Raw genomic sequence first — 27,997 nt, 5'->3', positions numbered from 1 at the left:
ATTAGCTTAAGACCACTCAACATGTGCCAGCAGCCAGATGGTGCAATTCCTCTCACTAACCCTCTTTAGCTCATGTCATCCCCAAATGGGCTTAACATCTATAACTGAGTTACTTTTCTGTCGCTGTGATAAAATATCAACAAAAGCAGTATCTGAGGGGAGAAAGTTTTTATTTTAGCTCACAGTTTCAGGTTACAGTCCGTCATTGCAGGGAAGTCAAGGCAGAGCAGCTGGTCACACTCAGCTAAGCCCAGAGAGAGCACATCCATTCTTGTGCTCGGCTCATTTTCTCTGCTTTATTTATTTAGTTTGTTTTTTGTTTTTGTTTTTGTTTTTCGAGACAGAGTTTTTTGGTATATAGCTCTAGCTGTGCTGGAACTCGCTCTGTAGACCAGGGTGGCCTCGAACCACAGATCTGCCTGCTTCTGCCTCCCCAGTGTTGGGATTAAAGGTGCATGCCACCACCACCCAGCACTTTCTCTGCTCTTTAACAGTTCAGGATCCTTTGCGCCTGGGGAATGGTGCCAACTTCCAGTAGGCTTGTCTTCCCACGTCAGTTAACATAACCAAGGTAACCCTCCACAGACACACCCACGGGCCGACCTCATCTAGACCTCACTGAGAGGTCCTCACCAAGTGATTCTAGATCGTGTCCAGTTGACAAAGCTAAGCATCACATGACCACGGCTATCATCTCCATCAGCAATAGCTTCAGGCTCCTCTAGGTTTCCTAGCAAGTGGCTGGGTGCCTTCAGCAGGAAGCAGGTGATGTGCTAGGGAAACAGGAGAACTCCTGTCTAACAATGGGAGAAAGAAGTGCAGGAAGTCTTACCCAGGTGAGTGGCCAGAAGGGAAATTCTCTAGGAGAAAGTGCCCTGAAGCCAAGACCTAAAAGCTAACAGCTTGGTCACTGGTTGTTAGTTGTGCTTGCTGGGTTCCCTGCATGAATGAGAACTCAGTTCACCACTCACTTGGCTTATCGTTTAGACTGCAGGGACACCATTCTTGCTGGGGTCTTCCTGTGCCCCGTGAGAATGTCACGCCTGGAGAGAAAACTACCAGGTCAAAGTCTCGATGGCACTCCTGTTTCAGAAACCCATTTAATTTTCTAAAGTCCCGGTACAAATTTATACGTCCAGAGCCAGGAAGAAAAGATGCCTTTTTATTTTCCACGGAAACCTTCCCCCATCATTTCCTTACCATCTACTACTTCAAACAGTGAGCTGGAGGCAGGCACAAGTTCAGGCTAGCCTGCTTAAGAAACCTCCAGAACTTTCATCCATGTAGAGTCAAATGTGACCCTGGTCTATAAAATCAGAAGGAGCCCAGCCATATCTGGTTGTAGCTCTATGCAAAAACCTTCAACTAGAAGCAGGCCCTGCTGACTGGAACTATAAACTGGTCATGTCAGCTCCCTGAGGTAGATCCAGTGGGGGCAGGGCAAAGAGAACTCAGGAAGTGCAGTTTCTGCTCTCACTCTCGCACTTTCCAGGAAGAGGAGCCATCTCCCCAAACACTCCTGGGTTGGCAAAGGTCTTGGACTACTAATTGGAGACACGACTCTGTCATTTGCTCACTGCAACAGGAAGGTATCCATCTTGGGCTGGGAGGAAGAATTCACAGTCTTTATTCTCACTTTCTGCTTACTCTTGGCCTTGGGCTTAACAGGCATTGGTCGGAAAATGGCTGTGTCTGTCTGAAAGCAATGTCAAGGAAGAAGCTTGGAGAGGGGACTGGAATGCAGGGCAGGAAAATCTCAGACCCTGGGGATACAGGTCAGGGCACAGTGTATGCCCCTCAGCTCAGCTCAGCTCAGCTCAGCTCAGCTCAGCTCAGGCCATGGCCATAGAAAAGGATACAGGCTGGATGAACTTTGTTCGTCCTCCAAGACCATCAAAGCCTATTCTTACCTAGGGCAGAAGGAAGAAACAAGTGGATTAGGAGAATGGGCTAGGGAGCTGTCTGCCTTGTTCCACCCAGGAGGCCAGGCACACTCACCACATCTGTGCTGCAACGGGAGTCTGCTGTGGTCCTGTTGGGCTGTTTCTGACCCCGAATTGCATTCCGGATGAAGAGGGGGAAGGCACCAGCCAGTTCCTCGTCTGGCTCTCCTATACAGCGCTGGCCACCCAGTGAGAGCTGGGGCTCCTATTGGGGAAGTGCAGAGTCAGACTTGATGAGCACAGGACATGGGACAGTGGCAGTGAGAGAGATCTGGCTATCAGGATATCTGGCTGGGCAGTGGTGGCTCACACCTTTAATTCCAGCACTTGGGAGGCAGAGGCAGGCGGATCTTTTGAGTTCAAGGCCAGCCTAGACTACAGGGTGAGTTCCAGGACAGCCAGAGCTACACAGAGAAACCCTGTCTCAAAAAAACCAAAACCAAAACAAAACAAGAAAGACCAGGCTATTTGATGCCTCAGACATGAGGCAGAGAACAACAAGTTAGGGTTATGAGGATGGCGCTAAAGAGTCCTAGTCCTGGGCTAAGGGAACCTGAACATAGTTTACACCCTCAGAAATAGAATTTCTTTTTCTTTGTTTTATTTTGTTTTGAGATGGTCTCGCTATAGTCCAGGATGTCCCAGAACTCACTATGAAGACCAGACAGGCATCAAACTCAAGGTGATCCTCCTGTCTTAGCTTCCTGAATGCTGAATTATAGGCATGAGCTACTACACCCAGTTTAGAAGTAAAGTTTCTATGTCAGTCTGGCAAGGGAGAGATGTGACTGCTTGTCTGTTTTTGAGGAACGCCTGGGCCTTACCTGCTTGGAGACTTTAGGGATCTTCTTGAGAACGTCCTGCACAGGAGAGCTGTAAGAGTGAGATGAAGACAAGAGGCAAGTAAGCAAGAGGAGGGCCAGACTTGCGCACATCCTTTAAAGGAACACTGTGTGGCATGGCTGAGCAGTCTCTGCCAGAGTCAGGGAAGACTGAGCCACATATCAGTCTGTGGTTTCATTTCAATGCTCTCACCATATCCTAGTCTCTACCCAGTGCTAAGGAGCCAACTGGCTTACTCTGCACAGGAGGACGGGCACTCACACCCTCCGAAAGGAGAAGCTATCAAGTGAGCGCAGGCCCATCCTGTCTGTTTGGGGATTGGAGGCACTACCTCTAGAAAACCCTCAGTAAGTCAGCCTCTCAGTAAGACTCACAAGGCAGCCTGCACAGTGCTCCAGAGCCTCTGTAGGACCTTTGCAGGAAGCCTGTGGCAGAAGAGAACACAAGTCGGGGTGTGGCTTTCTATTCTTAGTGCCAGAGATGGACACTATTCAAATAATTTCTGAGACCCTAGCAGCTAAATACCCTCTCTTGGTAGTTTTCCAGTTGAGAGAGAGGATGATGGCCTAAGGTTAGCCCGGTGGCTTCTCAAGCCCTAAGAAAGTGGTAGGAACAGGGCCTGCTGACTCTGGGTTCCTCTGCTAATTTCCCTGACCTGTAGTGAGCCCACAGAAAGATTCTCCACTATTACAAGTCTGGCTCTGGTGAGGCTAAGCCAAGTTAGGGGTGTTCTGTGCTCCTTTGAGCCTCACACTCCCCGAAGATGGTGGAAGTGTCTATAACCCAAAGACCCCATGTGTCTACGATCATTGTTTCTTTCCTCTGTTTCCTCCTTCCTTCCTTCTTTGCAGAACTAGGGTTGAATCCGGGGCCTTCTACATGGGAGGCAAACACCATCACTGAACTATATCCCCAACCTGTACCTTCAGTTTTGACAGCAGAAGAGGAAGCAATAGAAGGGAGCCAGGGTAAGGCGCTGACACTGATAAGCTCTCGGCTGCAATCCATATGACTCAGGCTTCTCATTGCTACCAGACCTGGCCCTGAACAAACTGAGTGTTAAGCCCAGTTGGCTTGCCCTCTCATTCTCTTTCACGGTATTGCCTAACATAACAATTTCTTTCTCATATATTCCAAGTGTTGCATTAAGATTTCCTTAGGACCAGAGAGATGGCTCAGCAGATAAGACTGCTTGCCATCAAGCCTATCGAGCTGACTTTGATCCTCAGTCCTCTCATAGTGCAAGGAGAGAACCAACCCGAAAAAACTGTCCTCTGATCTCCACATGCATACCACACATATACCCAAAAATAAATAAACAAATGTAATTTTAAAAAATATAAAAGGAATTCCCTTACCGGAGTAGCACAGCCCTCCGTACATGAAGGAGCACAGTCATCTTCACAGTGACACACAGTGTGCTTGGCCAAGGAGATAGCTTTCACCCTCCTAGTCCCTCTGCATGTCTAGAGCAAATGCCCCATCCCCTCACAGCTTCACACAGCTCCTTGTGTTTGCCAACATAGGATATTTCCCTGGATGGTAGGGTCATGGGATCTATGCTTTGAGATGGTCCTGCATTAAGCATGAACCTGAGAGGCACACACAGGGAAAAATTCAGAGTCTAACGCTCAGGACTCCGCCAGGAATCGAGGAAGAAGTAGCTTGAACCAAAGCTGCATCCTACTGAGCAGCCTCATCGACCACTCAGAGCCCTCAGAGCAGGACCTACAGACGGTAGCTACTCCCTACCAGGTTCTGGGCACCACCAGAGGCCAACACTTACCGTGCCCTCTCCAGGGAGAGCTTCTTGGGGTGGCCATGCTGGGAGCTGGAGGGCTGGGCTGGAGGGGTAACTACATCAAAGGTAGCATTGAGGTCAATCTCATCACTGATGGATGGCCGGTGGAGCCTGGGGTGCAGCATCTCCACTGGGGCTGGGCTGAAGGTAGAGATAATTGTGTTAACTGGGATTGCTCAAGTATCAGAGGCAACTCAACTTGGCCCAGTGAGATGGCTCAGCTGGTAAAGACTATTGTTTCTAAGCCTGAAGCCCTGAGTTCAATCCTCAGAACCCACATGGTGGAAGAAGAAAAATGAATCCCTCTAGTTATCTTCTGATACCATGTGCATGCTGTGGTTCACCTGCACTGAAAACATATCCATGCACACACACGCATGCACACACATACACATATATCCATGCACACACACGCATGCACACACACACACAAACATATCCATGCACACACACACACACACACACACACACACACACACACACACACACACACGCACACACGCACACACACAAACATATCCATGCACACACACGCATGCACACACAAACATATCCATGCGCGCGTGCACGCACACACACACACACACACACACACACACACACACACACACACAAACATATCCATGCACACACACACAAAAACATATCCATGCACACACACGCATGCACACACACACAAAAACATATCCATGCACACACATGCATGCACACACACACACACACACACACACACACACACACACACACACAAATGTTAAAAAGAAGAAACAGAAAAGGAGAGAGACAGCTTATCTCCAAGGGTTCCTAAAGCCCACCTGACTCAGGGTCACCCCAGAGGGAGACCTAACATCTACAGAATAAGCCAAGTGGCTTCAGCCTTTACAGTCATGGGACCATTGGTGGGTAAAGGCCAAGCCTGGTGATCTGAGTTTGAGCTCCAAGACCCACATGGTGGAAGAACTGACTCCCACAGTTATCTTCTGAGCTCTACATGCATGCCATGTAATACATGCACACATACTTAAAATAAATAGAATGAAAAAGAAATTTTTGCCTGGCGTTGGTGGCACAGGCCTTTAATCCCAGCACTTGGGAGGCAGAGGCAGGCAGATCTCTGTGAGTTTTGGGCCAGCCTGGTCTACAGAGTGAGTTCCAGGACAGCCTCCAAAGCCACAGAGAAACCTGTCTCAAAAAACAAAAACAAACAACAAAAAAGAAGTCATTCAGACATGTTACACAGAGTGATATAGATGGAAGGATGTTGCAACTTATCACAGCAAACAGTAATCTGGTACTTCAGGAATTGACAATGATGAAGACACTAGATGTTGTTCTCAAGAGTAACTTTAGGACATGGAAAAATACTCATATGGTCAATTTAAAAGGCAATATAAATCCTGAGTGTAATATCATACATCTATGAGACCAGTAAAGATCATGAGTTCAAAGCCAGCCTAAGCTACATAAGTTTGAGGCCAGCCTATGTATATATATCTCGATTATATATATCAAGATTGCCTAAAAGAGAAAAAGAGAATATAAAAATACATGCATGTACAAGCCAGACACACACTTCTAATCCCAGCCCTCTGAGACAGAGGCAGGTGGATCTCTGTGAGTTTGAGGCCAGCCTGGTCTACACAGTGAATTCCAGCACAGTCAGGGCTACACAAAAAATAGAACAAAACAAAACAAAAAATATACTTATGTACACTCAATGATTTGGTATATTCTCTTCTCTATATACCCCTTGCAGGAAAAAGACTTGAAGGAAATACACTATGTGTCTAACTCCCTCTGCAATTAGGCCCATAGTTTTCGAATTCTTCACTTTTTTACTTCTGTAATGAGAAGGTGGTGCTCACTGTTTTAGAAAACTGCAGCCAACTCAACTTTTCTAGCCTTGCCAGACAGACCTGGCAGTACTCTCCCGCTTTCAAAGTCTGAGGAGAACTGAAAGGAATGGCAGGGACAGCTCTAAGGACACTTCCCACAAGGACTTCCCTTGGGAGCTACACCTCAGCCCTGTGCACACTGGGTGTACAGACCAGAAGAAAGGGGGCTGCCTACAAATCTGGCCGGGTAAGCATTCTGGGACACCCAAATTTCTTCCTCCCTTCATCAGTATTTTTCTGTAATTGCTTACCAACTCCAGCAAGTTTAGGCTAAGGTAGGAAAGGTAAACTCGAGAGACAGGCCCAGTCTGGCAGGGTGCAGCCATTTTACTACCTGAGACCTTAGGCAAGGTTTTCCTACTACCATCTCCCAGGTCTTGCCCAGTGGTACCCATGCCACACGCTCAGCCTTGGCTCATGTACTACCTACTCCACTAAACCCAAGACTCAGGAGGTGCACAGTGTCTCTCTCATTCCAACATGAAGCTCAAAAGGACTTATTTCTTGTTCTCTCAAACTGTTTCTGGTATGTTCTTCCTTTACAAATAGAAGTCTGTTTCTTCTTTCTGACAGGGGTCCTCTTTCTTTCTTTCTTTCTTTCTTTCTTTCTTTCTTTCTTAAAGATTTTATTTATTTATTATGTATACATCATTCTGCTTCCATGTATATCTGCACACCAGAAGAGGGCACCAGCTCTCATAATGGATGGTTGTGAGCCACCATGTGGTTGCTGGGAATCGAACTCAGGACCTCTGGAAGAACAGTCGGCGCTCTTAACCTCTGAGCCATCTCACCAGCCCCAGGGGTCCACTTTTTTGCATCTCTCCTATGACATGAGGAGGGAGAGCCTAGGATTCTATAGGATCTCCTTCACTCACTACAGTGAAGGCCTGGCTTGAGGAACTCAGAGATTTTATTACCTCTGAGACACTCACCTATGGCCAACTTACATAGCTTCATGTCAGAGGCCTCAGGAAATGAGGCAAGAGATTCAAAGCCCTCCTTTCTAAGCCAGGGCCAAAGCCCTAGGCAACTGTGCTGTGTGGCACAGAGGCTGTCAACAATTCCTACCATAAATGAAAGTCTCCCAGATCCCACCCATCCAGAGGTCAGGAGCCCTTAGGGCCCATGAGAGGTGTTTTCCTAATCCTCCTCCACAGCTCCCAGTAGACAAATGACTGTGGTGCAGCCTTGCAAAGCTCCTGAGGGAAGAGAGGGCCCCTTGGAGCTGCCCTGCCTTCCTCCAGGTTCTCTTCAGACCTTACAAGGCCAGGTCTGCCAAGGCTAATGGCAGGGCTACCTCCTGAGGTTGCCCTAAAATAACAAGCCAGGCTGGGGACATGGCCCTGTCAGTATAGAGCTAGCCTAGCAGGCATGAGGCCCTGGGTTTAATCCCAGATCTACATAAATCAGATGTGGTAGTACATGCTTACGTTTCCAGCTCCAGGATGTAGAGCAAAGAAGATAAGGAGTTCAAGGTCATACTCAGCTGTATAGTACATTTGAGACCAGCCTCAGCTATATGATATGGGACTCTGTCTCAAAAAGATAAAGTAATAAAATAAAATAAGGGCTGGAAAGATAGCTCAGTGGTTAAGAGCACTGGCTGTTTTTCTAGAGGATCTGAGTTCAATTCCCAGCACCCACATGGCAGCTCATGATCTGATATCCTGATATCCTCTTCTGGTGTGCAGACACACATGCAAAGCACCTGTGTAAGTAAGTAAATCTTTAAAATAAAATGACAGAAGCAAAGGGTAATCTCACCACAACAAATGAATACCCAGAGCAAGAGAGAGAGCAAGAGAGAAAGAGAGAGAGAGAGAGAGAGAGAGAGAGAGAGAGAGAGAGAGAGAGAGAGAGAGCGCATGGCCTGGGAATGTGAGCCTGACAGAGAAGGCAGAATTCACAAGGTGGAGGCTACGAGGCATTAAGCAAGTCTGAAAACTAAGGCACAGTTCAAGGAATCATTAGTAGCTGATGGGCCAGAGACATGGACCAGCCACTCAGAGCATCTTCCAGAAACATTTCCAACAGTTTTTATTGATCCTAGGATAAAATTTGCACCTACAAGGTTGACTTATGAAGGCAGGCACCCATCTGGCTTACTGTCACCCACCTCTCTCCTCCAAGCCCATTTTATCAATGCCTCAGGGACTTTGAACTCTCCATCCTGTCTGCCTGGATTTCCCTTCCTTCAGATTTAAATGGTGGTTTCCTGAACGTGTCTGTACATTTCATACAGACTAAGAAAGCTCAAGATTCTTCCCAAGCTAGAGAGATGTCTTAGTGGTTAAGAGCACTCACTACTTCTTCCTCGTGGTCTTGAGTTCAATTCCCAGCACCCTCATGGTGGCTCAACCACATGATGAGATCTGGTGCCCTCTTGTGGCCTGCAGGGACACATGCAGGCAGAATACTGTATGCATACTAAGTTAAAAAAAAAAAAAAAAGATTCTTCCCAAACCACACAGCAACAAGTCAGTTCCCAAGGGAGAAAGACAGAGGCACTTTTAGTTCTGAGAGTCAACCATTAGGGCATAAAAAAACTGAAAAGGCTGTTCCCAAGGAGTCAAGAGCTGTTTTTGAGATCTCAGAGCCCTAAAACAGATAGCCTGGAATTCAGGATAGACTATACCAAGCTATAAGAGCTAATGTTAAATGCAACAGTCCTATTACCCAAGTTTTCATGCCTAGAAAAATATTGGTGAGCCAGATGAGGGTAGCACAAGCCTTTGGTCCCAGCACTGGGAAGACAGAGGCAGGCGGATCCCTGTGAGTTCAAGACCAGCCTGGTCTACAGAGTTCCAGGGCAGGCTCCAAAGCTACAGAGAAACCCCATCTTGAAAACAAAAAAACGAAGAAGAGGAAGAATAAAAAGAAGAAGAAGAAGAAGAAGAAGAAGAGGAGGAGGAGGAAGAGGAGGAGGAGGAGGAGGAGGAGGAGGAAGAAGAAGAAGAAGAAGAAGAAGAAGAAGAAGAAGAAGAAGAAGAAGAAGAAGAAAAATATTGGAGAAAAAGAGGAATTCAGTCATCCTGCATACAACCTGATGGGCAGCTCAGCTTGGCTTTGGACACACAGGTTTGGCTCTAGTGTCCTGACTTGACCAAAACTGTCCCCTCAGTGACAAGATAGGAGGTAGGTCCTGGCACAAAGCTTACTGAGTACTCAGTGGCTTCTGGGAGTTCTAGATCAGATTCTATAACACAGTGCCTATCTGGTAGACTCGGGCACAGTCATCTAAACCCCCAGCTAATTATCCTACTAAGAAAAGGCTCAAGAGGATGGGGAGGGCCTGGCATGCAGCAGGCACCCCCGTAAGAGTATGGGGCTCAGAGAAGCCTGAGTAGTAAAAAAGATTAGTAAAAGCAGGTAATCAAGGTCTCTGTGTGCTTGTTTTTCCTTCCTATAAATGACAGGCCCAGGGAACAACTGTGTGGAAGGACCCTGAGGTTCACAGAATAGAAGCTAGAGGGAGACTGTGGACAGTATAGAGAATGATTTTGTATCCCCATCTTTGAGGTAGCTTGGGTTCCAAAGTTTTTCTGAGACTGCCATTTCCCCAAGGGCACATACTATACCTGTTTAGGCTGTTGACAAGGCCCTCATGCTACATGGGACTTCAGAGAAGGCATGGCTAATGGCTGGGTGAGGTGGGAGGAAGGATCAGGAACAGAGCCTACACGGTTGTCAAAAATCAACCCAATACTGGACGTCATGGCAAGTCATGCATCCACCATAGTCCTAAACTGGAGAGGTGGGGCAGTTTGGCTCCACAGAGAGATGCTGAGGAAAAGAATAATAGCTGATGAGATGGCTCAAGGGTAAGGCTGTTTGCTGCATAAGTCTGGCAACTTGAGCTAGATCCTTTCAACCCATGGAAAGGTGAGAGGAGAGAACTGACTCCACAAATGTGTGCTCCGACTTCTGTGACATGCACAACCACGTACACATATAGTGTGCAAAGTGGTCAGAGACATCCAGTGTAGACCTATGCCCCCCCCCCCCAACACACACACTCTTCAAGTGCTATCCGGCTGAGGGTGCTGGCCAGGACAACAGGGCCTTCAGTGAGCAAAGAGCTGGCTGGAAGTGTTCTCTTATGGTTGGCTGTGATACTGCAGGATCCTGAGAAACCACCTAAGGCTAAACCAGCTCCATAAATGTCCCAAGATACAGTATCAAGGATCTGAGATGTGAAAAGTCAGGGGGCAAGTGTCCAGGAACAAAGTGGAGAGCTGGAAGGCACCGAATGTGTGAATTTCACGGGCAAGAAGGGCATATTGATTTGCCAAAAGATATTGAAAAGTGGCTTAAACAAACTCTGGGCCATTGACAGGAGTTTCTAATTTGGCTCCCCTTGCTGGGGTCCTGCAGCAGGCAGAAGACAGCCTTGAGGATGTTCTTAGCCAGCCTGATTCTGTAAAAAACACTCAGAGGATTAACTTATTCCTGGCAGGGACACCAATTCCTGGGTCTTCTGGCGCCCTCTGCTGGCCACCTTAAAGTACACATTCCTGAACCAGAGGAGGTAGGTTGGCTAGCTATTTATTTATTTATTTATTTATCTATTCATTTATTTATTTAGTTAGTTAATTTAGTTTATTATTAGAAACCCAGAGACTGGGTTTCTCTGTGTAACAGCCCTGGCTGTCCTGAAACTTGCTTTGTAAATCAGGCTGGCCTTGAACTCAGAGAGATCTCTCTGCCTCTACTTTGATTAAAGGTGTGCACCACCACTGTCCAGCTATGAGGGGGTTATTTGAGAGTGAGTGCTTGCAAGTTTGTTTCAGAAATGGGGGCAGGAAGATAAATACAGTGACAAACTCTAGGATACTCCAAGATAGCCAAGGCCCTGTCCCATCTTCAGACTACTCAAAGGCCTTCTCTGGCCTTTCTTTGTCAGATCCTAAATTTTCTCAAAGCTGCTGGCTTGCTTTCTGACCAGAAGGTCCACAAACACCATCTATCCCACCAAAGCCAGCCATGAAGGCTCTCTCACTTGTGAAGGCTCTCTTAGCTTGTGACCTCTGTATCACCCCAGAAAGCTAACAAACCTCTCAAAAACCAGGCGGCTGACGGTCTCACTGGTCACTGGAGGCAGGTTCAAGGTTTCCTGAAGCATCTTTAGCTTCTTTCTTAGGCTCTGGAGGAAACAGAGAAGAACATGAGAGGAAGGCGGAGGCACTGTGGACAACACCTGTGTGGAGGGTCCTGGGAACAGAGCAAGGACTGAGTGTCCAATGCCAGCTTTCAGAGCTCCTCTCTGGTAAAGCCCTTGCTCAGGTGATGAGGAACATACCCTGACTCACCTCCCTGACCCAGGAGGATAAAAAAACGCCCAGAACCACCACCCATGACTGGGACACAGGCTCCCAAGCAGAACAGCCCAGCTCTACTCTTGAAGGCACAGAAACAACCCCTTACCCCCGCTTCTCATCAGGCCAGGATGTCTCACCGTGATTTCCTTGTCAGCACTCTGTAAATCCTTCTGAGTTGACCTCAGTTCCAACTTGGCCTGATCCAGCTCAGTGTAGACAGCCTTCAACTGTAAGAAAGGACAAGCCAATGATGCCAATGTCCTGCCCACTCCCTGCTACCACTCAGCAGGGGTAGAGTTTATTCCCACTATGGCTGGGGAAGAGTCTAAAAGAAACTGGAGGCATGAGGGAAACCCCAGACCTTTGGGTACAAGCTCAACTAGGCATGTATACATAGGGCTGCCTGGGAGCAAGGCTTTTCTCTCTGTACATTGCAGTCTACAGAAGTTAATCACAGCCTGCCTCAGAAGCTGCCACACAAGGACTGTGCTCTCCAAGCCAGCTAAAATATGCCTAGGGACCAAGAAGAGGAAAAGGTAGCATAAGTGTGTGGTGGGGGCATACCTCCATGAATTGGCCCCTAAGTGCATAAGCCAAAGAGAGAGAGAGAATGCACAGCAAACCCAGTAATTAGTGTCTGTAGGCCACCTACACTAGCCTACTGGTGACAGGCTAGATGGCCTAGCTCAGGAGACACAGGTGACCACAACAAACCAAGAGCCATGTCTCCTTCCCCTTTTGTTCCCATTCAGTTACCTTGCTCTTAGAGGTGGCCAAGTCCTTCTTTAACTTGTCAGCCAGCTCCCCTGAGGCCTTCCGTGCTTCTTTCAGATTCTCATACTCTCTGCAAAGGGACCATGAGAAGAGATGACAGAACAGGACACCCTGATGCCACAGCACCAAGCTAACAAAGGCTAAGCTCACTCAGATCCTTAGCTCCTTCCCATTCTCCCTCCAGGTGGCCCCATGGCAGGTCCTGCACAGGATGCAATGAGGTCTCTCTTGTCACCTGCAGAACTGTGACCTGAGAGAGTATGCAAGGAGCTCTGGCCTCACTAGGGGGCTCCCTATAACCCCAAATGGAGGCATTTTGGATTCTCCGTGCCTGTCAGTCAAATGGCTCCTTTCTCCCAACGTCCCATCACCATAATGGAGAATATAAGCAGTTTCTTATCAAAGCCAGACAGAGTCAGTAACAGTGCTGATGGGAAATAAGACTCCAGATCCCCTGAGGGGGCGCACAGAGGAGAGCTGCATGAGCTCCGTAGAAACAACACTTGGAATCCATACGCAGCTCTCTCAGCAATTCTAAGCAAGTCTCTATCTCCATGCGAGAAAGCAGAAGCCACAGAGGCCTCCAAAGTGGCCTAAGAGCTGGAGTTCACCGGATGACAACATGGTTCTAGAACTTGCTCCTTCACACCCTGCTTTACAGAAGATGGCAGCAGAGGTATGACTGGGAATCACAGACTAGTTTCTGAGCTCACATACTTCTTGAGGGACACGCAGTACACAGCCAGCTGCTCCACCGCGGACTGTCCCACACCCATGTCTCGGATCATCTCCTCCACCTCAGACCGCTGGCTCTGGAGTAGGAGCTCAATTCTGAAAAACATTCCCGGCCCACGGCATTTGAAATCTGGAGGCTGATGGTTAGTCTGCCTCCCTTTGCTGCCGTTGCTATGGCAACAGCCTGGGCTGCTAGGATGCTTTAGCAGGTGGGTGTGCCCAAGGAAAGGTTCCACAGCAGAGCTGAGCTCAGCTCCAGGGATGCTGCTGAGGAAAAGAGGTGCTAACAGAGGACTTCAAGGTCAGGGACTTCATGGAGAGAGGTTCCAGGAGGGAAAGGCATGGCAGCCATCTATCCACAGGCAACAGGACATGCAGTACAACAAGAGTACAAAAAGGAGAGGGACCCATAGAGGACACGAAAGGAGATCTGTGCCCACAGGCATCTGGCCATCTGAGTCAAAGGTGAACAAACCCCATTTTCAGCTGCAGTCCTGAGAATTACACTCCCTTTCTCAGGGGCCCCTGGTGTGAAATCACAGTACAGAAACTAGCTACAAACTCACCGCTCCATGGTCTTCATCTTGCTCTTGAGTTGGCGGGCCTCCTCCTGAGCCTGCTTGGTCTCATCCTGCTGCTGCTCCAGGAACTTCATCTGCTTCTGAGGACCAAGCACACCCATACATCTTCTTGGAACCATGGCCACTGAGAGCTACCCATACTGTAGCTTTTGTTTGTTTGGTTTGGTTTTTTTCAAGACAGGGTTTCTCTGTGTAAAAGTCCTAGCTGACCTGGAACTAGATCTATAGACCAGGCTGGCCTCGAACTCAGAGATCTGCCTGCCTCTGTCTCCCAAGTGCTGAGATTAAGGCATGTGCCACCACCACCTAGCTGGTTTTGGTTTTTTACAGGGTCTCACACACCCCAGGTTGGCTATGAACTCACTTTGTGGCCAAGAATGACCATAAACCCCTGATCTTTCTGCCTCCACTTCCCAATTGCTGGGATTATAGGAGTGTACCTCGATGTTTGGCTATCTTTTGCAGATGTTGATAAACATGTATCTCCAAACTGTAGGATATAAAACCCCTGAGGGCCCCACATGCTGATCTGTTCTCTCTCTCTCTCTCTCTCTCTCTCTCTCTCTCTCCCTCTCTCTCTCCCTCTCTGTCTGTCTGTCTGTCTCTCTGTGTGTGTGTGTTTGTATCCCTGTGAAGTGCTGGGAATCCAACCCAGGCTTTGAACTATAGCCCTCGCTTGGCCTATGCTTTTGTTGCTAAGAGACTTCAGGGCAGCTGTATCCTCACCTCCAGAGATAGCCATGCTATAGGCACAGCTCAGTGGCTCAGGTCTGTGGGCTGCCTAGGCTCTATGGCTGGGGTCTCATGCTGAAGAAGCAAAGAGCACAAACACATATCTCATCTAGACACATGGACAAGAAGCATCAGGGTAGGAAAGCCAAGCCAAGGGCTGTCCTCAGTGTGAGACCACTCCACCTCTGACCTGGGAATGCCATCAGACTGTTCTGCAACCTGGTGCTAGTCTGCTCTGTCCTGCCGCGTAGGCCATGTGATGCCACTCAGTCTCCAAGCAGGAACAGAAAATGCATATCCCAGGGCCTAGTCTGTTCATGAGGATGGCTCTTATCCCTTTCAAATGGCACCCAGCAAGGGCTGCTCCTGCCTACAAGACTAGAATATCAATCGTGAGTTCAGATCAATCGCCTCATGGCCCTCTGAGAGCAGGAGGCTCACGAACCCAGGCTGATACAAAATTCATCTGGGTCTAAGCCTGCTTGCTCTACAGCTTTGATCTGCTCGGTCAGCTCGGCACAGCGGACTTCAAAGGCCTTTGCTCCTCCCTAGGATGCTGTTTGATCTGGCTCCAGAGAGCAGCCCCGCCAAGGACTGGAGTCCTAATGGAAGATTCTTCAGACTGGCCTCATCAGTGGAGTAGGAGCCACTTTTAGAAACATGGCCCAGCCTACTCAAGTCTCCGTTGAGCAGGCCCTCTGTGAAGTACTGGGGAGGCCTTGTTACCTGGTACAAAATCCACAAGCACAGCCATTATAACCCCTTTTCTTATGGACTTGACGGGTATGGTATGGAAGGGCCCTGGGAAGAAGAGATTTGCCTTCACCTTACTACTATAAACAAAGGTATTGGCTGAGGCAGAACTAGAAGACACGGTTAGAACCGTGAGCCTAGGCTGGGCATAGTGGTGCACGCCTTTAGTCTCTGCACTTGGGGAGGCAGGGGCAGGTGGATCACTGTGTTCCAAGCAGAAGACTGTGGCTATAACTCCCCACTGACTCTGAGAACTTACTTTAAGAGTGGAACACAGCATCTCTGTCTTGTCTAAGGCGTTCTGCAGGGACTCCACAGTGGCATTGCGTTCTTCTAGTGTGTCCCGTAGAGTGTCGATAATGGTCTGGCTGTCCCGTTTCTCCCTCTCTGGAGCAGGGGCAGATGGGAGCAAGGCAAAGACCCATCCATACAATGACAACTTTGACCCTTGAACTCAAGCACCTTCTCCCTGAGCCAGGTAAGAACAAAGAGCAGGCCAGAAAGCTGGGTGGCCTGCTTCTCTCTGCCATGCATCAAGAAAACTAATCTAAAGCTTTCACTTAGGAGACAAGCACTCCTTTTTCCTGCTTGAACTATTTAAGTAGATCTCACTGCTCCCTACTCCTGTGGGTCTAGTTAATCCATCGTTACAGAACTCAAGCAAATCCCTGTCAAACTCAGTAGCTGAGCCCTGAAGATAGAAACTCATCAAGTGGGACCCCCCCCCTCAAACTGCTCCTGGGCAAGAAGTTCCAAACAGTGAAAAGAGGCTGTCTTGGCCTAGGCAGACAGCTTCAGTCACCTCTACTCTGCTCTTTGGCTAGTTATAAGAGCTAGCAAGACAAAGGAGGTAGAACCCCTGGCCTTGCCAGAGGGTGGAGGCTATCACCTTGGCCTCCTCCATTTTTAGGGCCTCTTTCACTTGTTAACTTACCTTTCTGGGAAAGCTGGGCTCTGATACTGTCCAATTCATTCTGCAAGACAATACACACAATAAGCACAGGAACACATTGTAGCCAGCCCCAGGATCAATGAAGACTATTGGTCTAGGAATGGACTCAATATATTTCAAGGCCAAGCAGAGAGATGCACATTGTTTTATGTCTATGGGTATTTGTTTGTGTTTTTGAGACAGAGTCTCACTAGGCAGCTGACTGTCCTGGAACTCACTATATACACATCAGGCTGGCCTTGAACTCACAGAAATCCACCTGTCTCTGCCTCCCAAGTGCTGGGACTAAAGATATGCATCACCAAGCTTGGTATGGGACATTTTCTTGGGGGGGGGGTTTTCGAGACAAGGTTTCTCTGTGTAGCTTTGGAGCCTATCCTGGCACTTGCTCTGGAGACCAGGCTGGCCTCGAACTCACATAGATCTGTCTGCCTCTGCCTCCCGAGAGCTGAGATTAAAGGTGTGTGCCACCAATGCCCAGCAGTACGGGACATTTAAGAAAAAAAAAAGATTTATTTACTTCTGGGCTGAAGAGATGCCTTAGCCACTGGCTGCTCTTCCAGAGGACCTGAGTTCAATTCCCTGCAATCACATGGTAGTTCACAACCATCTATAATGAGATCTGGTGCCCTCTTCTGGCCTTGCAGGCATTTGTACAGACACAGCACTCATATACATAAAATATATAAACCCTTTAAAAAGATTTATTTTTATTTTATGTGTATCAGTGTTTGGCTTGCATTTATGTCAGTACACCATATATTCACATTGCCTGCTGAGGCCAGAAGATGGTGTCAGATACCCTGAAACTCAAGTTATAGTCTGTTGTGAGCCACCATGTGGGTGCTGGGAATCAAACCCTGTCATTTGCAAGAGCAGCCAGTGCCCATAAACCCTGAACCATCTCTCCAGCCCCTTTCTGAGCCTTTTAGAAACGTAGATAAGATGAAGGAAATGAATCCCACAGGAAGTGAGGCTTGGCCTGCTGGTCGGTCAGTCAGCAGCAGAGGCTTCCTGGCTGAGGTCCTGCAGTGGCCTCACCAGGGACACAGAACAGAGATGGCCAAGCACTCTGAACCATCACTAGTTCTCTGTCCGGCCTGCTTCAGTCTACCTTCCTCAGGTTCCAGGATGGCTCCGAGAGGCTGGGGTAGAAGTAAATCCAGCTCCCACTTGGGAGTCTAGAGAATTCAGTGTCCCTTCAGGAGATTCTGTAGCCCCTCACCTTATGAATGACTTAGAGCCTTCCTGCTCAACCCACTTTCTGGTGGGACAGTAACATGTTTGGAAATTCTTCCATTCTCACTAGTCAGGGAGGGTGTGTGAATCCATCATTCCTTAACCTGGCTGGAGAACAAGGCAGATGCCTGGGCCTTTCCAAGACTAGCCATAGAGGACAAAGCACATGGAATCAAGATTTCTAGCCCTGGTGGAAAACCAAACCACAGGAGAGGGTAACCAGGTTGCCGTCTATGCTTCTCCTGTTTCCCCTCCAAATCTAAAATGTCCCTCTGTTTTGTGTGAGGGAGCTAGATTGGCAGAAAGTCTTTTAAGGAAAATTGGGTTGGGCTTTACAAGTGATTGCTGAACACTAAGGGTTAATTTGCTGGGAATCTGTCAGATTACAACTCATTTGACCTTAGCCCCCTGGGTGTTGTGATGTCCTTGGAACCTCCTTCTTCAAAATGGTTGAGCTTTTGTGTTTGGAGCCAGCCTGTTCATCGTCATGGTAACTGCTCCTAGTTTTAAGAGGTGTCCTCCCTGTGATGAAGACAACAAAGGCAGCTTCAAGTTTTTTCAGCTTTCAAAGCCAAGTCTGTGAGACAGGGAGGCAGCATCTTGAATAGTTTGGAGCAAGGACTTCGAAGGCATCCTGCTGAGGTGTGGAGGGAGCTAGGAGACTATGGGGAGCTGCGCAGCAGCCGCTGTCTCTTCTCAGGCAGACCCTGCATGGCCTTACCTGTCTACCATTTCCATTCCCAGTTATTCGGTCTACACTGCCCAGCCCAGCCTATAGGAGCTCCTACCCCCAGGAGTCCTGGGCAGAGAGGCAGGTAGTTAGGAATGGGGGGCTTACTATTGCTCACATGAAATTCTGAGTCTTCTGTTAACCTTCAAAGGGTAGTAGTCTGCAGGAAAGTACCTGGCTTCTTCCACAATGGACTCTTGACTAAGCCTGGAAGTAGCCTGTAAAAACCTTTGTTCTCCTGACTGTGGCTACAGAATCTCCTGAAGGGACACTGAATTCTCTAGACTCCCAAGTGGGAGCTGGATTTACTTCTACCCCAGCCTCTCGGAGCCATCCTGGAACCTGAGGGAGGTAGACTGAAGCAGGCCGGACAGAGAACTAGTGATGCTACCCCTCTGCCCAATTGCCCTGAAAGCCCAAGGGGAGATCTCCTCCTCATGTGGCCCCTCTGCTCTTACAGTGCATACCTCTGATGGCTGTCTCAAAGCCACTGTCCCCACCCTGACAGCTCTACCATGTGTCTGCTGCACAGGCCTAGCTCCATCTACACTCTAGGCACCTTCTCTAAGTGGAAGTGAAAAGTGAACTCCCACAAGGTTTGGAAGTTAAGTAGAACTAGATAAATTCTGGGTACCTTTAAGAATTCTGCATCCAATACACCCTCCTCTTCCTGGGCAAGGTCAAAGAAAAGCTTATTGATGATAGCTTTTTTGCCAACCTAGATGAGAGAACAAGACAGAGAATAACAGTGGAATGAGGTCAAAGGCGATGAAGAAAGGTTGAGCGAGAGTTTGACTGGTGGCCATGTGAGCCAGGTCTGCTCACAGGCCTAACTCTTCAGCACACATCCTTTTGAGTCAGCAGTCCTGACGTACCCAGTCTGCTGGTGGGTGAAGTCATGGCACTGCACACAACATTTATGAGTGCTTAAAAGACCCTTCAACTCTATGCATGGGGACATTTATTAAACATTAAAGGAGGCCAAATATACACAAGTGAAGCCTGAATGGGAAAGTCCATCTTCCAGACGCCCAAGCAAGCCTTCAGAGTAACTTACAGGCATGTGTGAAGATCAACTGGCCCCAAACCAAGAGGTTGTTCAAAAAGGTCAGAGTATTTCTATTTCAGAGATGTTCTCCCCACCCCTGTTTTTGGGAAAGAAGAGGTATTTAGCTGAGACACCCACACTCCATCACCCTTACCTGAATTCTACACTGTGGGCAGGTCCGACTTGGTGCTGTCTCAAACCACTGGATTAGGCTACAAGGAAAATAATAAAAGACAAGTAATCCTGGCATGGTTGCGGATACAGGTCACGTGGCCACTGATATTAGCTGCTCATTTAACCCAACACCTGCCTGCCTGCAATGAGAGGCTGTCACTACAGGCAGACTTTCCTTAAGGACTGACCAGTGCTTAGCAACTGGCTGTGGTTTTGGGTTTGAAGGCTTGACTAAAGGCTATTCTTTGGAAGTTGGGCTGCAGAGCATAGGTGACAGACAAAGCTCAGTGTCTCTCAGGAGACAGAGCTTCTGAGAATACCCTACTTTAAATTAGGACTCTAAAGGCTACACTCTTAAGTAGTGGTAAAAGCAAAACACAGCCTAGATTTACATAATTTATTGGTATGGTCCAAGCCTTAAATGTTAATTGAAACAGTCTCCTGTAGGTGTCACCTACCTGCAATCCTAGCACTAGGCAGGAGAATTGCAGAGAGAGAGAAAGAGAGAGAGAGAGAGAGAGAGAGAGAGAGAGAGAGAGAGAGAGAGAGACTGGGGCAGACTTCATCCCAGGAATGAGAGACAAACAAACTCCTCTTTGAAAAGTGATACTAAGCCAGGCATTGGTGGCTCACACCTTTAATCCCAGCACTCCAGAGGCACAGGCAGGTGGATCTCTGTGAGTTTGAGGCCAGCCTTGCAGCCTGGTCTGTAGAGAGAGCTCCAGGACAGCCTCCAAAGCAATACAGAGAAACACTGTCTAGGAAAAGAAGAAAGAAGAAGAAGAAGAAGAAGAAGAAGAAGAAGAAGAAGAAGAAGAAGAAGAAGAAGAAGAAGAAGAAAAGTTATACTAATTCCCTTGCCCAAATCTTTCCTATAAATATATTTAAAAAACGGTTACGATAACTCTTTCCCTACAGCTTGGCCCCACAACTTCGTCAGCCCCAAATGAACACTCAGAGACTTATATTAATTATAATACTGTTGGCCAATGTCTAGGGCTAGCTCTGTCTTATTGGCTAGCTCTGTCTTAATTACTAACCCATTTCTATTAATCTAAGTATTTCTACATGGTTTTATCTTATCAGAGAACAGTCCAGAGACCTGTTACTCCTCTGGTGTCCTACATGGTGAATGCTCTCTGCCTACACCTCCCAAACTCATCCTCATCTCCTAGACCCGCTTATCTTGCTGCCCTATTTGGCCACAGTGTTTTATTCATCAACCAATAAGATAAACATATACAGAATTCCATTCCCTATCAAACTACAAATACATTCAAAGACCACATACAACACAAAATTAAGGCTAATCCGGTACAGTGGAATAGTTAACTTCAATAGAATAAAGCAATCTAGACACACTCATGCCTGTTATCCCAGCATATGGGGGACCAAGACAAGAGGATTGCCATGAATTTAAGGCCAGTCTGTGGTACATGGTGAATTCTATGCTATCTCAAAAGCCAAATAGCCAATCTCAAAAAAATAGGTAGCTAGGCATGAGGATGACCGCCTTCAATGCTAGCACCTGGGAGGCAGACACAGACAGACTTCTAAGTTTGAAGCCAGCCTGGTCTACATATTGAACTCTGAGCCAACTAAGGCTACATAGTGAGACCCTGCCTCAAACAAATAAACAAAAACAATAACAAAAAAGGAGCCAGGTATGGTGGCACACACTGTATCTTAGATATTTGAGAGGCAAGGGCCTCCCAATGGTGAGTTTGAGGACAACCTATACTCAAACCAAAACCAAAACCAAAACCAAAACCAAAACCAAACAAGCCAGCCTTGATGGCACAAAAAATATAACCCTGGCATTTGGGAAGCAAAGGCAGGAAGATCAGAAGTTCAAGACATAGTGAACATAAGGCCAGCCTGGCCTACAAGAGACCTACCAACAAAACCAACCAACCAAAGTTAAAAAGCTAAGGGCAGGGATGTAGTTCAGTAACAGGGCATTTGTCTACCATGTGGGAAACCCTGGGTTTGAGGTTGGCAAACATGAAAAGTTATAGTTATAAAGTTATAAAAGTTATAAAGACATAGAAGGTACTCTGAGAAAATCTGGCTCAAGTATGTATAAAAGCTCTAAAAAGACAATGGTAGGCAGAATAATACCACCCACCTCCAAAAAAAGTCTATCTTGATCCCTAACCTGTGAACATATAATCTTAGATAGCAATAAGAATTTTGCAGATGTGACTACTAGGAACTGAAACGAGGAAGATTTCTGTTTTTTGTTTTGTTTTTTTGTTTTTGTCCCAGCTGTTAAGGGTTGAGCCTAATGGCTCCCTCGTTCTGGCTTGAGTTCTACTGTGCTGCATCTCCCAGCCCTAAGATAAGGAGCATCTAAGGGCTACACAGTAAAAGCCTAGCAGGAAGAAAAACTCTAATCAGTATGAATGAAACTTTAAGACGTTATGTTAACTGAAATAAAACTGTCACAAAAGACAAACTGTACTTGGAGAATGAGAGTTACCTGGGCCTTGGAGCAATAGACAACTGGGAGTTACCACTGAAGCAGTATAGCATTTCAATTTGGGAAAATAAAAACACTTTAAAAACAGTAGTGACAGTTACATAAAATATGAATACTTAATGTCACTGAATTATGTAAATTTTAAATTCTTTTGATATAGCCCAGGCTGGTCTTCCTATCTCAGCCTCTTGAGTAGTCAGCACTCCAGCTTGAGGGTGTGTGTGTGTGTGTGTGTGTGTGTGTGTGTGTGTGTGTGTGTGTGTCTGCGTAAGTGCACACGTGCACATGTGTTACCTAAAATGGAAACTCTGCCATTGTGCAAGCCAGGCAAACATTTTATACTACTGAACCACATCACCAGCCCTAATTAAGATTTTTTTGGGGAAGGGGAGGGTTTTGAGACAGGGTTTCTCTGTATTACATTGGAGGTTGTCCTGGAACTCTCTCTGTAGACCAGGCTGGCCTCGAACTCATAGAGATCGGCCTGCCTCTGCCTCCCCAGTGCTGTGATTAAAGGTGTGCACCACCAACGCCTGGCTAAGATGGTAATTTTTATGATTGATATATTTTGCCACAACTGAAAAACAAAAACAGAAACAAAATAAATAAACTAAAAATCAATGTGATGCACACAGTACTTATCAGGACATCTATCATGAAAAAAGAAGGATTAGGAGTATGGCTGTCTGGGACAGTACTTGTGAAAAGCCCTGGGTTTGAATCCTAGTAACACTAGTAACACACATACACACATACACACACACACACACACACACACACACACACACACACACACACAGATCTCACTATGAAGCAAAGGTTGTCTACACTGTGTGTGTGTGTGTGTGTGTGTGTGTGTGTGTGTGTGTGTGTGTGTATGAGAGAGAGAGAGAGACTTAGCTCAGGGGTCAGGGGTAGAGCATAGGGTTAGTACATACCAGGCTATATGTTCAATGTCTAGCACTAATAAAATGATGTTTGAAATCAGCTTGTGTAACACAGAGAGATGTGAGAGAGAAATAGAGAGACAGAGAGAGACAGAGAGAAGAGATGCAGGCAGCTGTTGTGGAAAATAGTATTCTAGGTCCCAAAAAACCTAAATATAGACTCTCCATCTGTCCCAGTCTTTCAGCTCCCAGGTATATGTTCTAAAGAATTGAAACAGAGACCCAGACAGGAACTTGTACAGCAGTTCATAGTAGCATTATTCACAGCAGTCAAAATCTGGAAATACCTGTCTATCAACAAATGAGTGGATAAACAAAATATGGTATTTTCATACACACAATTAAATATTAGCCACAACAAAAATAAAATTCTGATACATGCTATAAGATGGATGTTAAAATTATTGTGCTAAGTGAAATACATCAGACACAAAAGGGCAAAGAATAAAGACTCTGCCTATCCGGGGTTCCCTGGAGTAGGGACTTAGGGGCAGAAGGCGCAGCAGAGGGGCTCAGGACCGGAGGAAAGGACATGGAGAAGGATCATTTGATGGGTAATGTGCTTCCATCCAGACGATGCAAAGTTCAGACAACAGTGCTGAAGGCCACACAACACTATAAATGTACTTAATGCTACCAAATCAGCACCTAGAAATGGTTAAAATAGTGCCAGGTATGGTGGTACACAACTTTAATTTCTCCACTCAGGTAGATCTCTGTGTTCAAGGTCAGCCTAGTCTACATAGTGAAACCTTGCCCCTCCCCCCAAAAGTAAAATAAATAGTTAAAAATTTTTTGAAAAATTGAACAAGGCATAGGGTTATATGCCTGTAACCTAGCCCAAAAGTCTACGAAAGGAAGAGTCTAAGCTTGAAGGCAGCCTGGCTACATGATATGCTAGTAGCATTTAAAAAAACAAGGGTTTGGAGTTCCAGAGGTGAAGCACCGCACTGGCTGCTCCTTCAGAGGACCTAGGTTTGATTCCCAGCACTCACATGGCTCACAACCATCTGTAACTCCAGTTCCTGGAGATCTGACGCCCTCTTCTGACCTCTACATACACTAGACATGCTCCTGATGCACAGAAATACCTACAGGCAAAACATCCACACAAGGGCTAAGGGTGAATCTCAGTGGCAGAATACCTATTAGTTCACAAGTGACCTACAGCATCTCTCTCTCTCTCTCTCTCTCTCTCTCTCTCTCACACACACACACACACACACACACACACACATGAGAAGAAAGGTAGGTAGGTAGGTAGGTAGGTACCTAGCTCAATGGTAGAGTACTTACTTAGCATGAGCAAGGCCCTTAGTTCAAATTGTAGCTACAGTAGACAATTAAGTTAGAAGGTAGTGGAGGCAGGAGGCAGAAGCTATTCTGAGTAGTAAAATAAATAATGGTATAAGGTTCATAACTGAAAAGCTAAGGTAAATACCCATGAGTCCACACTATAAACAACTGAATAAATAGAAGAAACTTCTTTTCACTCCTAGTTGATTATGAACTGGACCTAGTAACTTGCTCTAGAATACGGAAAAAAAAAAAATAGTAACTTCACAGTGGAAAAAAACTTGGACAATATTAACTTAACCAAGGAATCTAAGTTAATATCCCCACAGATGAGTCATATTTATGTAATTGCACACTCTCCATAAGATGCCAGGAGAAGGGTATCTCCCTCTGTGGTGTCTCTCCTAAACCCAAGTCTAATCATAAGAAAACCACAAGGGGCTGGAGAAATGGCTTATTGGTTAAGAGCACTGGCAGCTTTTCTAGAGGACCCAAGTTCAATTCCCAGCACCCACATGGCAGCTCACAACTTTCTGTAACTTCAGTTTCAGGAGACCTGACACCCTCACAAGGACATACATGCAGTTGAAAAAACACCAACATTCGTAAAATAAAAATTAATCAATTAAAGGAAAAAAAACATTACAAACTCAAGTTAAGAGACAGTCTATAAAATAACTGACCCAGACTCTTCAAAAGTATCAAGACTTGCTGGGCGGTGATAGTGTGGTGGTGCACACCTTTGTGAGTTTGAAGGGAAAAACTCAAACTCCACAGTATCAGAGTATTATGCCAGTGTTAATTTCTTAGCTTGCAGAATTGCACAAACATTATGTAAAGTGTTAATACTGGAGGACTTATGGAAGGGACATAAAATAACTCTGCATCATCATTAAAACTTATCAATAGATGAAAACTATTCTAAACAAAAAGTTCATTAATTGGAAGGCAAAGGCAGGCATATCTTTTGAGTTTAAAGCCAGTCAGAGCTACATAGTGAGGCCCTGTCTCAAAAAAAAGAAAAGTTTATTCAAAATACATGGGACAGAGAGGGCTTGGAATATAGCTCACTGATAGAGTGCTTGCCTAGCATGCACAAAGGTCTAAATTTAATCCTTAGCACAATATAAACCAAACATGGATGGTACACATTTATAAGTCCAACACATGGGAAATGGACACAGGGTGATTAGGAATTCAGGGTCATCCCTAGCTACACAGTAAGTTCAAGGCTAGCCAAGGGTGCATAAGCCATCAGTGGAAGCCACGAATAGTGCTACTCACCTGCAATTCCAGCATTCAGGAGTCTGAGGCAGGAGGACTGCCACAAACCCCAGGCTAGCCTGGCTAGTACCAATGCTACAAGCCAATACCATATAGCAAGTCCCTGTTTCAAAATCAAACCAAACAAACAAACAAACAGATACAAGGCCTGAGGGTACAGACTAGTGGTAGAGCACTTGCCTTCCACGAACAAGGCAGGGATGGGGTTGGGGTGGGGGTGGGGAATATGGGGCACACACCTGCAATCCAAGCTCTAGAAGGCTGAAGAAACAGAACTGGAAATTCAAGCACACAACAAGACATGATTGTTTGGTTTTTTTTTTTTTTTTTTTGGTTTTGGAGACAGGGTTTCTCTGTGGCTTTGAAGGCCGTCCTGGAACTAGCTCCTGTAGACCAGGCTGGTCTCGAACTCACATAGATCTGCCTGCCTCTACCTCCTGAGTGGTGGGATTAAAGGTATGCGCCACCATCGCCCAGCTGACGGGTTTGTTTTTAAAAGGCTGGAGAGATGGCTTCAGTGGTTGGGAGTACGTATTGGTACTGCTCTTTCAGCTGTCCTGAGTTCAGTTTCCAGTACCCACATCAGGTAACTCACAACTGTCTGCAGCCCCAGCTCCATGGGGATCAGATGCCTCTGGCCTCCAAAAGCTCCTGTGCTTGCATGCACACAGATACACACAAACACATAATTTAAAATAAAAATAAATATTTAAAAACAGCTGGATATGGTGGTACACGCCTTTAATCCCAATATTTGGGAAGCAGTGGCAGGTGGATCTCTGAGTCTGAGGCTAGCCTGGTCTACAGAGTTCCAGGACAGCCAGGGCTACACAGAGAAACCTGTATTGAAAAACCAAAACAAACAAGCAAAACCCACAAATAAACCAACAAACAAGCAACAACAACAAAACAAAATCAAAAGCACAAAAACCAAAACAGGTGGAACAAAACAGAAAATATTAAATATGATAAATTTAACGTAAATATCATCAGTAATTGTATCATTTTTTTTCCTAGACAGGGTTTCTCTGTATAATAATAGCTCTGGCTGTCCTGGAACTCACTTTGTAAATCAAGCTGGCCTCTGCCTCTGCCTCCCAAATGATGGATTACAGGTGTGTGCCACCACCATCCAGCTTGTAACTGTGTCCAGTTAAATGCAACTGGATTTTTATGTCAGATTTTTAAAGTCAAATATGCTTTCAAGAGACAGACCTAAATCGCAAATACACAGGAAAGTTCCAAGTTAAAGGTTAGGGGAAGCAGGTGATGGAAAGTACGTCTAGTGGTAGGGCTGAGTTCTAACTACACAATGGCTCTGAGCATGGGGCGCCGACCATGCAATATTGGATTATTTGTTTTAATGTGCGTTGGTGTTTTGTTAGTTTTGTTTTTGTATTTTCAAGACAGGGTTTCTCTGTGGCTTTGGAGGCTGTCCTGGAACTAGCTCTTGTAGACCAGGTTGGCCTTGAACTCACAGAGATCTCTGCCTCTGCTTCCTGAGTGCTGGAATTAAAGGCGTGCACCGGCTTTCTCTTTTGTTGGGAACTTTGAACCAGCCTCCTCACAGTTGCAAGCGGACACTCTCCCCACTCACAAGACAGTTGAGCGTGAGGACCCTTTGACAGGAAAGCACTTCCTTGCCTTTCCAAGTTACACCGGTTTGCTGGAGTGGGAAATACTAGCCAATGAGACGTGTCTGGATAGAAACTATCCAAATCATCAAACAAACCACACAGATCCTTAAGGGTTGCCAGAAGCCTACCAGGTTGGTTGTTGAGTCTCAAAGAAATAAAAGGGCTCGTTAATGCGGCAGAAGTTCAGACTAATAGTTTTAAAGCCACATTTCTTTGCACAAGTTAATATAGAGGCACCTAACTCTTTCCACCTGGTCCCTTGGGCCCAGGCTGGCAAGCTGCCGCGAGGGTCCTCTAATGTCAACACCTGCCTGAGTTCCGAGGATGATTTGCCTCTAGGTCCGACACCCCGCAGCCTCTGAGTGGCTCTAGGACACGCGTAAGGGCCCTGCACCGCTGTCACTCACCACTGCAGGTGAAAAGTGTGGCCACAGTGGATGGCAGCCACGTCGCGAGAGTGATCGAAGAAGTCGGAGCATATAGTGCACAGAGCGCGGATAGGCATGATGGCTCGACTCAAGCGGCCAGGACAGACTCGGAAACGGCAACAGATCCCGTGGTAGCCACAGCTCCGCGACTCCTCTGCCTTCAAATTTTCGCTCCACCGCACGACTTCCGGTACTGAGCCGGAAGTCATAACAAACCACGGCTGAACACTTCACTCTGATTGGGCAAACTTCGGGGCGGGGCGGGGCACTGGATCCGCGGGGCTAAGCGGCCCGCCAGCCGTGCGGAATCCTGGGACTTAGCACCGTAGCTCTTCGGAATCACCCAGGATCCGTTTCTGCCAGTGGTGCCCTGTGATGGACTGTGGCGGAAAACAGTGACGC

At 46.8% G+C, this 27,997-nt stretch overlaps 1 protein-coding gene across 2 annotated transcripts; it reads right to left on the bottom strand.

Moving 5' to 3' along the window:
- Positions 1-153: 153 nt before the first annotated feature.
- On the bottom strand, positions 154-27,792 carry Traip (TRAF interacting protein). Of its 2 annotated transcripts, XM_027414513.2 has the most exons (15): positions 27,575-27,792; positions 19,502-19,559; positions 18,934-19,017; positions 16,313-16,352; positions 15,638-15,765; positions 13,879-13,973; positions 13,295-13,408; positions 12,560-12,647; positions 11,941-12,030; positions 11,540-11,628; positions 4,573-4,728; positions 2,768-2,816; positions 1,999-2,148; positions 1,860-1,910; positions 154-1,696 (listed from the first exon to the last, which is right to left on the bottom strand). In XM_027414513.2, exons 1-15 carry the CDS (start codon positions 27,670-27,672, stop codon positions 1,574-1,576), a joined length of 1,413 nt encoding a protein of 470 aa, XP_027270314.1. In that variant the 5' UTR covers positions 27,673-27,792; the 3' UTR covers positions 154-1,573. The 2 variants fall into 2 exon arrangements, with proteins under 2 accessions (XP_027270314.1, XP_035299838.1); XM_035443947.1 differs by lacking the exon at positions 18,934-19,017.
- Between the last annotated feature and the right edge of the window lie 205 nt (positions 27,793-27,997).

This window comes from Cricetulus griseus, chromosome 4 (assembly GCF_003668045.3).
Source record: "Cricetulus griseus strain 17A/GY chromosome 4, alternate assembly CriGri-PICRH-1.0, whole genome shotgun sequence".
NCBI lineage: Eukaryota > Metazoa > Chordata > Mammalia > Rodentia > Cricetidae > Cricetulus > Cricetulus griseus.
Note: the sequence above shows the minus strand (reverse complement) of the source record. Positions and strands in the feature narration are given on the sequence as shown.

What these genes read in the sequence shown, in the direction of transcription:
- Traip (XM_027414513.2), bottom strand. Translation starts at nt 27,672, where the DNA reads ATGCCTATCCGCGCTCTGTGCACTATATGCTCCGACTTCTTCGATCAC. An exon ending in TGGCCACCTCTAAGAGCAAG is followed by an intron (nt 12,031 to 12,559) that starts GTAACTGAATGG and finishes CCTTTCTTACAG; the next exon opens with TTGAAGGCTGTCTACACTGA. An exon ending in CTCTCCCTGGAGAGGGCACG is followed by an intron (nt 2,817 to 4,572) that starts GTAAGTGTTGGC and finishes TCACTCTTACAG; the next exon opens with CTCTCCTGTGCAGGACGTTC.